Below are 13,527 nucleotides of genomic sequence, written 5' to 3'. Positions count from 1 at the left end.
CCTGTCGATGGACGTACTGACGCACCACATCCATGGGGAGGTGCCATGGTGCATGCTATTTGCAGATGATATTGTGTTGATTGATGAGACATAAGGCGGTGTGAACGTGCAGTTAGAGACATAGAGGCAGTCCCTGGAGTCTAAAGGTTTCAAGTTGAGCAAGACTATGATAGAATACTTGGAGTGTAAGTTCAGTGGTGAGACTCAAAAGGGGAAGGGGAGGTGAGGCAGTCAAGATCTCTCATGTCCAGAAGATGAAGATATCAGAGATGAGGATGTTGAGATGGATGTGCAAGCACACCAGGTAGATAGGATTAGAAATGAGGTTATTCGTAGTAAGGTGGGTATGGTCCCTATTGAGGACAAGATGTGGGAAACGCGACTTAGGTGGTTTGGTCATGTGAGTAGGAGGAGCACAAACCCCCGGTGAGGAGGTGTGAGAGGTTGACATTGGAGGGCTTACGGAAAGGTAAAGGTAGGCCAAAGAAGAGGTGGGGAGAGGTGATTAGGCAAGACATGGTGCAACTTTAGCTGACGGAGGACATGACCCTTGATAGGAAGGTATGAAGGTCGAGAATTAAGGTAAGTAGGTAGTCTAGAGTGTTCATAACAGTAGTATTGGCACGTTTGTCCCGTTTTATGTTGGTAGTAGGTTTTTATGACTAACCGTTGTTTTCTTTCATTATTTATCACCTTACTATCTTGCTATTTTTATTCTACTTTTATATGGATTTTTGGTGTTGTTCCTTCTTATCTATATTTTCATTAATGTGGTGGTTATGCTTTTCTGAGTTGAGGATCTATTAGAAACATCCTCTCTATCCTCACTAGGTAGGAGTAAGGTCTGCGTACACACTACCCCCAGACCCCACTGTGTGGGATAATGCTGGGTATTATGTTGTTGTTGTTGTTGTCATTGTTATTGTTGTTGTTGTTGTTGTTGTTTTTAACTGTTAAAATTAGTTAGTTACTTATTTCATGTTGGCTTGTCTAGCAAGTAGATATTAGGTGCCATCACGACCCTGATGTTGGGATTTCCAGTCGTGACATCATTAATGGGCTTCCAAAATCTCATGGCTATGAAGTAATACTAGTGATAGTGGATAGACCTAGTAAATATGGTCACTAAACATCCTTTTACAAGTCAATCTGTAGCTAAGGTGTTCATGGACACTATATTCAAATTACATGGTCTTCCAGAATCAATTGTTAGTGATAGAGAAGCAATTTTTCTGAGTTCTTTCTGGTATGAACTCTTTTCCATACATGGTGTACAGCTGCATACTTCTTCAGCTTACCATCCTCAATCTGCTCAGACTGAGGTTCTGAATAGGTGTTTAGAAACCTATTTGAGTTGCTTTTGCAATGATAAAACTACTGACTGGTATTCCTATCTAGCTATGGCAAAATATTGGTACAATACATTTATCATTCTGTTATTAAAACTATTTCCTGTGAGTCACTCTATGGAAGGCCAGCTCCTCTACATTTGCCTTACTTACCAGGTGAATCTGCATCAGCTGATGTTGATAACACATTGTTGAACAGAAAACTCAAATTGCAACTACTGAAATATCACCTAATGAGGGCCCAACTCAGAATGAAGCAACAAGCTAACTCTCATAGGAGTGAAAGACAATTTGAAGTGGAAAAATGGGTATATTTGAAGGTCCAACCTTACAGACAGATTACCCTACCCACTTAGCCATTTCACAAACTAGCTACTAAGTATTATGGCCCTTTTTCAGATCATAAGAAAGGTGGGATCAACACCCTACACTCTTCTTTTTCTTTCTTTAGTAAAGATACGTCCTACTATACATGTGTCCTTATTGAAGAAGTGTTATGAGGTACCTGCTCAGATTTCATACCCTCCTATCATTGATATTGCTAGCCCCCATTGCCCCTACCCTGAATCTATTCTGCAAAGAAGGATGGTGAAGAAGGGTAATAAAGCAGTTGCACATGTTCTAGTCAAATGGTCAGGCCTATCAGCAGATCATCCTACTTGGGAATACTTTACCGTGCTCAAGAAAAGATTTCCAACTTTGGTCTTTGTGGTCAAGGATCTTCTACAGGAGGAGTATTGATAAACAAATATAGTCTTCCGAAAATTTGTTAGCAGAGTTAGTTAAAAGTTAGTTAGAGTGTTACAACAAATAGTCAATTTGTTAGTTGAAAGAGGAGAGAATCGAGACTGAATTGTGGGAACTTATATTCTCTATAAATTAGTGTATTTTACATATTACAATTATCAATATACAGATATTACAATTTCTCTCTCAAATCCTCTCATTTCTCTCAGATTCATCTTCTTTTCCCATCGCCATAGCGGATCCTCTCGAGCTTCTCAGCAAAGCTCCTAATTCAACTGCTTAGTCCTCGAATTCTCGATTGAATTCTTGCAATTTAGCTAACAACCCCGAATGCTGAAATATATTACTACTTATTCAATGTAGGATTAAAAATACAAGAAAAATCATAAATTGAGATTTACAATTGGAGGTTTTATCCTCGATTTGATCACTACGAACTGAGATTTGTCCCAAGTTCCTACGATAATGCCATTTTATTGTGTTCCTAGTATGTGCATACCTGTGTGATTTCTGAGTTTACTATTAAAAGCCATTGAGACTCTCTTAAACTTGAGTTTGAAATTTTGGATTTTTGAAATTTCGAGTGACTGTTGTTTGAATAGATTGGTTACATTTCAAGGAATTTAAATTTCAATTATTGGACAATCTTATAGAGATTTGAGGTGGTTTAAATTGAAGTTGAGCCAAAATCAAAATCAAAGACAAACGTTAAAAAAGATGAGATGTGTATCTCGTGTATCATCTGTGTATCCCATATGTATCAAATGTGTATCCAGTATATCTGCATGTGAGATAAATATGAGTACATGTCCCGCAGAGAAAATTTTCTAGTCGATTTTAACTATGAATCTTGACTCCAAATCAGTCCAAATAACCTCTAATTTTCCTCAAGTTTAAAATTTGCCTCCTCTATTATTTTTAACGAATTTCAACCATGCCAATTGAAAATAAATTCTTTTTCCTAGTTTTTTTGAATGTTATATATCATTGGTTATGAATTTTGACTCCAAATCAGTCCAGATCATGTCCAATCCTACTCAAATTTTCTATATTGGTTCATCTATATGTTTTCATTGAATTTCAATTATACCATTAAAGAGATCTTTTTTGTCTAAATTTTTTGAATATTGTATATCATTCGTAACTCTATTCTAGCTATTTTGATATCATTACTTAATGGCTAATAATTAGTAAGTGGTGCCAATGTTTAACTTATTTCTATTGTTATCTCTTCTCTTTTTAGATAAATTAAAGTTGGAAACATGTCAGAGGAAAATCATATAGCTAATTTCAGTTAAAAATAAATCCATTATAAAAAGCTGAAGGGTTGATACTTTCTTAGTACTCCATATGAAAAGGAACCAGCATCCTTAAGGACTATTTTGGACTTTTTCTCCGAGCAACTCAAAGCCCACTTAAAGCTTAGGGAGCTGAAGTGTAACTAAAGTATACATAAGGTACTAAAGTACCACTTATCTTAGTGAAGGGGCCATACCGGCATAACCGTTATGTATTTATTTGTCATCACTACAAATTAGAATGGTTTCAAAGTTCAAAGTTCAAACCCAACTCAACCTTTTATTGCGTATGTATCTCTCACAAAATCTTGCAAAACCCTAGTGCTATATCAATCAATGATCTAATCTGATCCCTAATTTTTCAGGTACAGTATATTATGTAACAATCCCCCCTCCCCCCCCCCCCGCCCGCCCCCCCCCCCCCCAAAAAAAAAAAAGTTGAAAACGCCAAATATTTTGGTCACCAATGCCTGAAAAGTTCTTTTTCTGTTTTGTGTGTGAATTTGAATAGAAAGAAGGAATAAAGATCCCTCCAGTACCCAGTATTAGTATGTCTCCTTAACTTCAATTCTTTTTACCACTTTTATTTGTATTTAACAGTAAAAAATATTTTTTTATGTTATCTTTAATTAATCTATGAGAGAAGGATCATGTAAGATATTTGCTTTCAGTTTATATTTGGTCGTTTTAGTTTCTTTGGTTTTTTTATTTTCTTTGTTTTTTTGGTTATAAATGCTATACCATTAACTTGCGTGCACCTTGACTATGACTATTCCACTGAGTCCCTACTACGTTCCATTTGCACGGATGTTGGGTAAATTTGTACACAAAGGTCGGAGCACATGGTCTCACATTCATGTGTTATGCTTTTGCTTTCTTTCAGGAATTTGCCCTCATTCTTGTTAATGCCCCTCTATATGTGGTCCTCTCTGTTCTATACATGGATATGTACACAGATAATATGTTGATGATTAAAGCATAGATCAACTCTTAGAATTTCTGGTCGATCCTTGTAACATTTGAGATTTCTGTGTGTTAAGAGCTTTGTTCAAATAGTAACATTAAGACTCTTATATGTCTGGATAAGTATGGCTGATTCAGCAGCAATCTATTTTCACTGTTGTTGCTGCTGCCTAGATGTTTTTTGCCAACTTCTAGTTTCATTATATATGGTCATTATTGGAGGTGGGTGCTTTATCATTATTCATTAGCAGATGGCATAATGCTCTGAGACTATAACTTCTTTTCTTTTGGAGGAAAAATGAAATTAAGATGAATGAGCTTTTATATAAAATGTTTTTGCCAAATTGCCTTTTCGCATATATGTGACATATGTCATTACGGGGTAAATTTGATGCCAAGTTTGCGAAATGGGAAACCAACTCAAGCTTCATTTTTTATCAAGTATGTGAACTTTACCCCCAAAATAGTTGAGTTGTTTTTCATCTGCCCAAACGAACTATATTGGTGGGAAAGGTGTTATGGACAGTCAAATCGCATGGAAAAATATTTGCATTTTAAATCAACTTATTTTTATTGGACCAGTTATGTGATACATCTGCCTTTACTTACTTCCTTTCCCTTTCTTGAACTGTATACAAGTCAATCTGCTCAAAATTACTCTGGATAATCACTTCCTGACTGCTGCTGGAGATCCTTACATTCGATTATTTACCATTAACTCGAACATTCCTCAGCCGGTAGGTTATAGACTAATTCTTTATTATTTCCTTTCTTAATGCGCTTTTGTTTTACCTAGTGCTTTCCTTTGTTGTGGCTCTGAAATATCTAGTTTTGTGTTGATTTGAGTTCCCCAAGCTAAACAAAGATTTTGTCACCCTCTTTTTCCAGATAGCTTTGATTCACACACTAACATTGTGATGGCAGTAAGATTCCATTGTGATGAAAATTGGATGTATTCAGGATCTGAGGTTGGCACTGTAAAAATTTGGGATTTGAGGTATTGTAGATATCAGAGACAGATGGTTTGCTATCTTTCCAACTTCCATCTCTCTTTTAAGTCAACATATATTTGAATCTTTTGAGGTTATCAAAAATATATTTGAATCTTTTGAGTATATGCACCAGGTCATTAAGAGGGAATATGAAAGTCGAGCAGTTGTGAACACTCTAGTTTTGCACCCTAATCAGGTTTTATACTATGTCTCTGAATCTGTGAAGCGCACTATATGCTTAACCTTTTGATTGAATGTTTGAACTCTCTGAGAACCTTACAGATAGCTGTGTTTTTTGTCAGCTTTTATCCTGCCTCTTTTCTGAGGAAAAATCTGTATCTTCATTCACTATTTTCATATAACAAAATCTCCATATCAATTCTATGAGTTTCTGGTTGAACTAGGGAATAGTTTGAACGAGCTATTTGGATCTTGATTGCATCAGAAAAAATGGGGGCGGTGCTTAAGAAAATAGACATAGTATTGGCATCCGTCTAAACCGATATGTGATGTGTAATATTTACTAGTAGTTCGCCTTTGCATGCCACATATTCTTATATTTAATAATAAACCGGTCTTTCAGCTACGTTACTTTTTGGTATGTTTTGAGCAGGTTTTAAAGTTTTAGGAATGCTTTTGCAGATTACAAATATATTAACCTATAGTAAGTAGTTTTTCAAATACCATATCATTCAATCAACTACGCCTCAATTTAAAATAGTTCACTTTGGTTATATATTAATCTTCCATAGCCATTAACCTCTATTAAGGTCCATTACATTCTAATAGTAAATTTGTCTTTTAAGTGGTTCTCTGGAATTAGATCTAAATCTCACTCTTATTACTACAGCCAGGAAATACTAGTCTCTATCCAAATAAAAAGATCCTTAACAAATATCTGGCCTTATGTAAGTGTAATGACAACAACTATGCTTTAAACCCGATTAGATGATTGTTTGCTTCCATTGTGTTGCAGTCTTAGTTGAAACAATTTCCTTCAAGTAATTTCAGGTTTACCTTATCCATTTTATTACCTTCGATTTTCATATTCTCGCACCAAATGATTGATGCATATCGAGTGCGTAGAACATAGTCAAACATATTAAGATCCTCACATTTTATCCTTTCTATGCTATATGCTCCATTCGTAGGATGTAATCATTTCTGATTTTGCTCAAACATATGTCCATCTTAACGTTCTTATTTTCTACAGCATTCTTCTTGTGATTATGTTGGACCTTGGATGTCCAACATTTACTTCTATGTAGTGTTAGTGGTCTCAAAATTGTTCTATAGACCTTTTCTTTCTTTTACTACTGTTAATTTTTTGTTAGGTAATCTTTCTATTCTGCTATCCTGCAACACTCCAATGTAACTCCTTTTATACGGTCATCATGTTATAGTTTTATATGTTACTTCTTTGTCTATCCTATAATCTATTCGAATATTGATCCAAGAATTGTTTGCATTAATGCACTACAATGTTGTCTATCTCCTTTAACCTTTATTCTTTAATGGTTGCAATCTTGTAGTGCATATATTTTGGTTTAATTCTAATAGCCATAAAATCCTTATTCTTTGACTTGTGGTTGATTTGTCTTAATCTCCACAATTTTGACTTGTGGTTGATTCCTTCACTAGTTTCGTCAAATTAGCACAACAGCACAACTATGCCTCAATCTATAGCAAATTGGAGTCAGTTGTATCAATCCTCATTGTTCATATCGCTCCATATAATCTTCTTAATCCAAGAGAAATTCTATACTCTTATATATGAGCATGGTTTTTTGGTCAAACATTAATAAATTGTATTACTTTATAAAACAAAGTTTTTCTTAGTCCAATACTATAAATTTTTTGTTAGTAGAAGAGGCTCTTTTCTTTTTTTAGTGGTGTATAAACTTCTAACAGGACTAAAAAACTCTTAGCAAACATTGGACATAAACTAAATAGACTAACATGCCTAACTAATTTGTATCTCCTGTATAAATTCCCGGAGATTGTAGATCTTCAAACAAATATATGGGGTAAGGACCGCCAAAGAACAAGTGTGTAACTGACATTTTGACTCAAGTTTGGGTGTAAGTGGGTATTGCCTTTCCCCTAATTAGGGAGACAAGCTGTCGACATTGTGGTACTTTAGCGTGGAAAGTTTTTAAGGGAAAGGATAAAACGATTCCTTATAAAGTCTTATAGTATTTTCCCTTGAAGCCAAGAGCCCAAAGACATCAAATGTTATTTACATGTGGAAAAACAAGTATGGACATGAGGTGGCATGAAAAAAAAAATTGGAGAAGGCAAATGAGTTGAGGTATCTTGTTGATTCTGAAGCTTGGCAAGAGTTTGACGAGAATTATCTGTGGTTTGCACGAGAACCACTTAAAATTAGAATTGACGTTGCACCCGATGGTTTAAATCCATTTGGTAACGTGAGAACATCTTATAATATGTTGCTAGTCATTTTAGTTCCTTATAATCTTCCTACTTGGAAATGTTTTAAGGACCCATTTATAATAATGTCACTGCTTACTCCTAATCCTCGAGTATCTAAAAAGGATATTGATGTTTATTTGAATCCTATGGTTGATAAATGGAATAAGTTATGGAGTGACGGTGTAAAGACATTTGAAGCATCAACCATGATGTGCTTCAAGATACGTGCTGTTGTTTTTTGGACTGCAAATAACTTTCTAACCTATGGTAACTACTTAAATTCTTTATCGTTATGTCTAAATAACACTCCCGCTGTTTTATTTTATGTAACTTGTTTGACTGGACACGAAGTTTAAGGAAGAAATGATTTTGAAACTTCTGGTATTAAACATACTATAACATTTGTTTGTCTATGAAAGCTTGTCATTATTGGTGAATGGGAAAATTAAGTTGCATTGTTTTCAAATTTAGAAAGTGGTCATTTTTTCTGAAACAGACTAAAAAATAATATGGTCGCATAAACGGGAAAGAAAGGAGTAGTACATTAGAAAAGTGTATATAATTAACTTGTATAATACTTGTAAGTTTTATACAGCGCAACTATAAACCTATTTTTTAACATATATTATTTCATATGAATCAACCATTAGGTAATTTATTTGGATGAAATACTAAGGGAGTACATGGCATGTCCTATTTGCAATAAGGATATGTCTTCACACAAGTTAAGAAGTAAAATATGTTACATGGGTCACTATCGGTATCTTGAACTCAATTAAATATAGAGAAGTAAGAAATTTAAAGGGGAAATAGAAAATAGATTGAAGCCAAAAGTTCTTTTAGGAATAATATCTTACAACAACTAAACTTTATAGGTACTTATAGATCAAGAAAACACTAAAATAGAATAAACGTCATCTTGAAGAGTCAAATCAAGTGAGAAAAGTATTTTATTTGAAACAACTATACCGGAAGAGTTTGAAGTTGCAACATAATTAAGATGTAATGTACATAGAAAATAATATTTGTATGGGGGTTCTGGAGACATTGATTGGAAAATTAAGAACACGTATAAAGCAAGAAAAGATCTTAAGGCAGTGTTGTCAAAGGCTCATCTAAGGCGCGGTTAAGCCCTGAAGCTCAAAAAATCTCAGGGAGGACGCTTCGCCTCACTTAAGCTGTGCTTCAGCATAGGCAAGGCATCACGACGTACCCCTTATTGCTCATGAGTTCTATCTTGAATGGGGTAATGCTATACTACAAATATAATCGACAAATAAGTGTATTAGTTATTAAGGAAAACAATAGGAATGAATTTGTTACTTTCTCTTGAATTACATATATATTTTTTTTTTGCATTGTGCCTTTTTTAACTAAAGCCCGCAATTAAATTGCGCTTTGCTCTTAAAGCCCAATTGACCTAGAGCGTTTTTTAGAGATTTTGCCTTTGACAACACCGTCTTAAGGATATGAACATAAGAAGGAACTATGGTTGCAAAAAATGTTTCCATTTGTACTGGACTATTTGCTTGTTATGATATGTCAAAAAAGGGAAAAAAAGATTTGTGCATTCTTAAATTTGTTTCTTAGTGGTTATGCTTCAAAATGTTGCGGTGTGTAAGCGTGAATGATGCTAAGATAATTGAGCAAAACTATCATGTCCACTTGTAACGAATGGTGCCTATTTGTATTTAGAAATTTGTAAAAGGACATAGTGGTCATGACTTTTTAATCCAGTCATGTTACCATCATTCATGCTTATACACCACGATACATTTGAAGCATAACTATTAGGAAATTTTACATATTTTAAAATTGCACAAAATTCTTTTCCTTTTCCTTTTTTTGACATATAATAACAAGTGTCATCGTATAATTGGAACTATTATGGTGCAACCATAGTTCTTTTCCTACATTCATATCCTTAAGGTCTTGTGTTGCTCTATATGTGTCCTTAATTTTTCCATCAATATTGAATGATGCTCTTAAAGGATTCTCACAAATATTTTTTTTTATGTGCATGACATCTAAATTATATCGTAACTTCAAACTCTCCCAGTATGGTAACTTAAACAAAATACTTTCCTCACTTGATTTGACTTTCAGGATGGTGTTTATTTTTCTTATTATTTGGGTGTTTTGCATGATCTATTAGTTATAAAAAAATCTAATTGTTGTATGACATCATTTCCTAATAGCTCTTTTGGTTTCAAGTTTTTTCTACTTTTCACAAATTTTCCACTACTTCACTTGTGATTGGGTTCAAGATACCGACTGTGACCCATGTAACAAATCTTACTTTCAACTTTTATAAAAATGTATTCTAATTTCAAATATACATTCCGTGTATCCTTTAGTGCTCCATTCATGTGAATTACATGATTCATAAGAAATAATATATGTTAAAAGGTAGTTTATATAACTTAACTATATACAACTTGCAAGTATTATACCAATGAAATATAAAATTTTCTAATTTACTACTCCATATGTTCCACTTTATCTGAATCTATTACCATTTGGGGAGTCAAACAAGATTTTGTTTGACCGGGTTTTCTGCAAATATTTTGAATTATTAACTGTTGTGTCCTAAAGTACTTTTTAGGTAGTTTCTAAATATGTTAATTTTATTTCAAAAATTCTGAAAATACTATGTTCGACTTAAAAAAAAGTCAATTTGACCCTCATACGCTGAATGGGAGTATTATTTAGGCATCATGGACGGCAAAAAATTTAAGCCCTTACTGTAAGTTGGAAAGTCTTTTGTGGTCATGCATCTAGAAGTGCTTTATAGTTGATGCACCAAATGTCTCTATATCATTACTCCATAACTCATTCAATTCATCAACCACATCCTTATCTTTTCTAGGTGCCTGAGGACTAGAAATAAGCAATTACATTATTCTTTAACCCTAAAAATAGTTTTTACGGTTAAAACACTTAATTTATATTTTGGGGCACTAACAATCGATTTAACTCATTTTTCCATATATAAACAATATAAAAGGAATACAATTGAACAAAATAATTGAGAGATAAATGGAAAGAGAAATCTTATTGATGTTAGTAGCACTTCTTCCATGTAAGCAAAATATTGAATTACCAGAAATAGAATATTGAGATTCAATATCAGATTGCGAGAATAAGTGAATAGTGTTTAGATAGTGATACAGTGTAGGCAAAATGGGTTTAAATAGTAATTCAATTCGTAACCGATTACCTTGTTCAGCTCCTACCCGTTACTATCATTTATTGCATTTATTGTACGTTACATAATTAATGCGTAATCAATGGTGTAATAATAGCGAATCCCGTGTAATTCAGGATTAAATGATTCTTTCCTTATTTGTGTTCAACTCGGGGCTTTTCCTTCTTGGTCAGTTCCAAGGCTTTTTCTATTTTCTTTTGCCTTTGCCTTCTTCCTAAAAATCTCTTCTGCTTTTTCGTTCTTCGCTTTCAACCTTCTTTTATCTTTGTAATGGCTTCTAAACCTTCTGCTTCTTCTAACCTTCTATATTTCCTCGTCAGGCTGTCATAGTCGACGAACTTCCTAACGTGGTAGCTCTAGTTAGGTCTAGGAGAAGAGGAGGAAGACTCAGCAGCCTTGGCTCTATGGCGAGTAGAGGCAGTACTATTTCCACTAAGGGAAGTTCTTCCAAAACTCATTTTATCTCCAAAACTTCTTCTAAAGGGCAAAACCAAAGCGAAAGATACCACAAAAACTTTGGTTGAGCCTTTAGTCTCTAAAATTATTCCACAAGAATTTTTTTTTGCAGCCGATTATGACGAGTGGGATAAGAAGATAAGTTAAAAGGATGGCCATAATGATCCAACTGACCATTACCCTTCCCATATCAGTTTGGCCATCCCCCACTTGTTCGTAAAGAGTGATGTTAGAGATCCAATTTTCCGGTCGAAACTCCTCGTGAAAATGAACGAATAACTAGCTATCACGAAGGTTATTCATTCGTGTATACTTATTCGTTCACCTTCGGGTTCCAACCTGCAATATATCTAGTGATCATAGGGTTTTGCCGAAACTTTAACGTATGTTTCGGTCAGATAGACCCGGTAATTTGGAGAGTAGTGGTGTGCCTTGGCTTTTTGTCAAGTTTAGTTTCGACAAATTTCACTCTTTGCCATCTTCTCCATTTATACGCTCGCAAACTTTTTCGTGTCGCTGTATTTACTCTCACGACAAGAAGCAAACGAGTTATCGTCAATCCCGAGGACGAGCATGATAGGTGGTGGGACAACAAGTTTGTAGTTGTTTCTACCCAAGAATTGGTAGGACATGATAATCTTCCATTTCTCGAGAAGTGGGATTATAGACGTAAGTTTCCTTCGCCGTCTTTAAATTGCTTTTGTTTTATTTATGCTACTTTTTTATATACCTTTTGCAGCGACCATGGAAGTATTTGGGGAAGTTCAGAGTTTCCATGATTATGTTGCTTTAATGTTATCTTACGCTCCAATGGAGCAAAAAACTTGGAAGTCCATTTCCAAAATAAAATGGTGGGAAAGTGAAGACCCACGGTAAGTTCTTCTATATCATGCATATTTTTCTGCATTTTTATTTTGTAACCATTCCTTCTGGTCCAGCTATCAGACTTAATGTCAACGTAGCTCAGAAACGTATTTTGAGCATTCTCTCATCGAAAAGAAAAAATAAAGGGGCGCCTGCTTCCGAAGAGGAGGAAGACTTTAGCCCTCTCAAAAAGAGGCCCCATTCCAGTAGAAAACAAATTGAGTCGGAAGGTGGTCGAACCAATCTTGAGTTCACCCTTCTGAAACTCAGTTTCAGTTAGTTGATGCGATTGAGGATACCTCTGTGGTGGCATTGGATATGAAGGTGTTGAACCAGTCCCTGTGTCAACTGAGGATGTATTTGATCAATAATTTGGTGATTACGATGGTGAAGACCATCTTTCGGGTTTTACTAGCGGTAACCAATATACCGTAGCTTTGGTACCAGTCCTTTCCATTCTTGTTCATGATGAGGCTGGTCCTTCGAGAAAAGGAAAAATGCGGCAGGTTGTAGTAGATATCTCGAAAGACGTCAATCTCTTGAAAAGACTGGACCAGGCTGCCCCTTGGTTACTACTCATTGGTCCAATTGAAAAGAACAGATTGAAGTCTTACTCTTCAATTACCCCTCGCGAATGACATGGTTCATTCAGCTCTCAAGGTATGATTCCTTCTTTTTTTTATATCTCTTTCCTTAAATTTGCTTAATATTTTAAACTTCTTTAACACAACTTAACTTGACTGGTAAGGAGTTGATGAAGAGAGTTGCTTGGTATGAGCATCGGGTTGAAGAATTGTCTGTGGAGGCTGACAATCGGAAAGCCTTCAACTTGACAAAGAAGAATCAGATAAAGAAAAGGAATTTCTTCAGCAACAAGTCAAAGTGATGACTTCAGAGCTGGAAATTACGAAGGCAGAGGTGAAGTTTCAACAAAACTCTATGATCACCGGATCTATGCAGGTTGGAACCCGAGGGTGAACGAATAAGTATACACGAATGAATAACATTCGCAGTAGCTAGTTATTCATTCGTCTTCACGAGGAGCTTCGACTGGAAAATTGGATCTCCAATGGCACTCTTTGCGAACAACTGGGAGATGACCTGACTACGACCATCCTTTTGACTAGTCTTCTTTTTCTGCTCAGCACAGTCGGCTGCAAAAAAAATCTTGTAGAATAATTTCAGAGATTAAAGGCTCAACTGAAGTTTTTGTGGTA

General features: G+C 35.0%; 1 protein-coding gene and 1 long non-coding RNA gene across 6 annotated transcripts; both read left to right on the top strand.

Annotated features, from left to right (window-relative positions):
• Nucleotides 1-1,118: 1,118 nt before the first annotated feature.
• On the top strand, nucleotides 1,119-2,090 carry LOC142181717 (uncharacterized). Its single transcript, XM_075255163.1, has 3 exons — nucleotides 1,119-1,384; nucleotides 1,474-1,657; nucleotides 1,749-2,090. Exons 1-3 carry the CDS (start codon nucleotides 1,119-1,121, stop codon nucleotides 2,088-2,090), a joined length of 792 nt encoding a protein of 263 aa, XP_075111264.1.
• A 1,549-nt stretch (nucleotides 2,091-3,639) lies between these two features.
• Nucleotides 3,640-13,527, top strand: LOC107767537 (uncharacterized). Of its 5 annotated transcripts, none has more exons than XR_001643933.2 (6): nucleotides 3,660-3,759; nucleotides 3,906-3,942; nucleotides 4,997-5,094; nucleotides 5,246-5,354; nucleotides 5,483-5,545; nucleotides 12,186-13,527. It is a non-coding gene; the product is annotated as an uncharacterized LOC107767537 (long non-coding RNA). The 5 variants fall into 5 exon arrangements; XR_012710245.1 differs by having other exon boundaries at nucleotides 5,246-5,545; nucleotides 12,186-12,318; nucleotides 12,385-13,527; XR_012710246.1 differs by having other exon boundaries at nucleotides 5,246-5,545; nucleotides 12,186-12,970; nucleotides 13,059-13,527.

This window comes from Nicotiana tabacum, chromosome 6 (genome assembly GCF_000715075.1).
Source record: "Nicotiana tabacum cultivar K326 chromosome 6, ASM71507v2, whole genome shotgun sequence".
Taxonomy (NCBI): domain Eukaryota; kingdom Viridiplantae; phylum Streptophyta; class Magnoliopsida; order Solanales; family Solanaceae; genus Nicotiana; species Nicotiana tabacum.
Note: the sequence above shows the minus strand (reverse complement) of the source record. Positions and strands in the feature narration are given on the sequence as shown.

Bases quoted from the DNA above. Each gene is read 5' to 3' on its own strand.
- LOC142181717 (XM_075255163.1), top strand. From the start codon at position 1,119: ATGGTCACTAAACATCCTTTTACAAGTCAATCTGTAGCTAAGGTGTTC. The intron at 1,385-1,473 runs GTATTCCTATCT...ACTCTATGGAAG, and splicing joins AATGATAAAACTACTGACTG to GCCAGCTCCTCTACATTTGC. The intron at 1,658-1,748 runs GTATATTTGAAG...GCCCTTTTTCAG, and splicing joins AATTTGAAGTGGAAAAATGG to ATCATAAGAAAGGTGGGATC.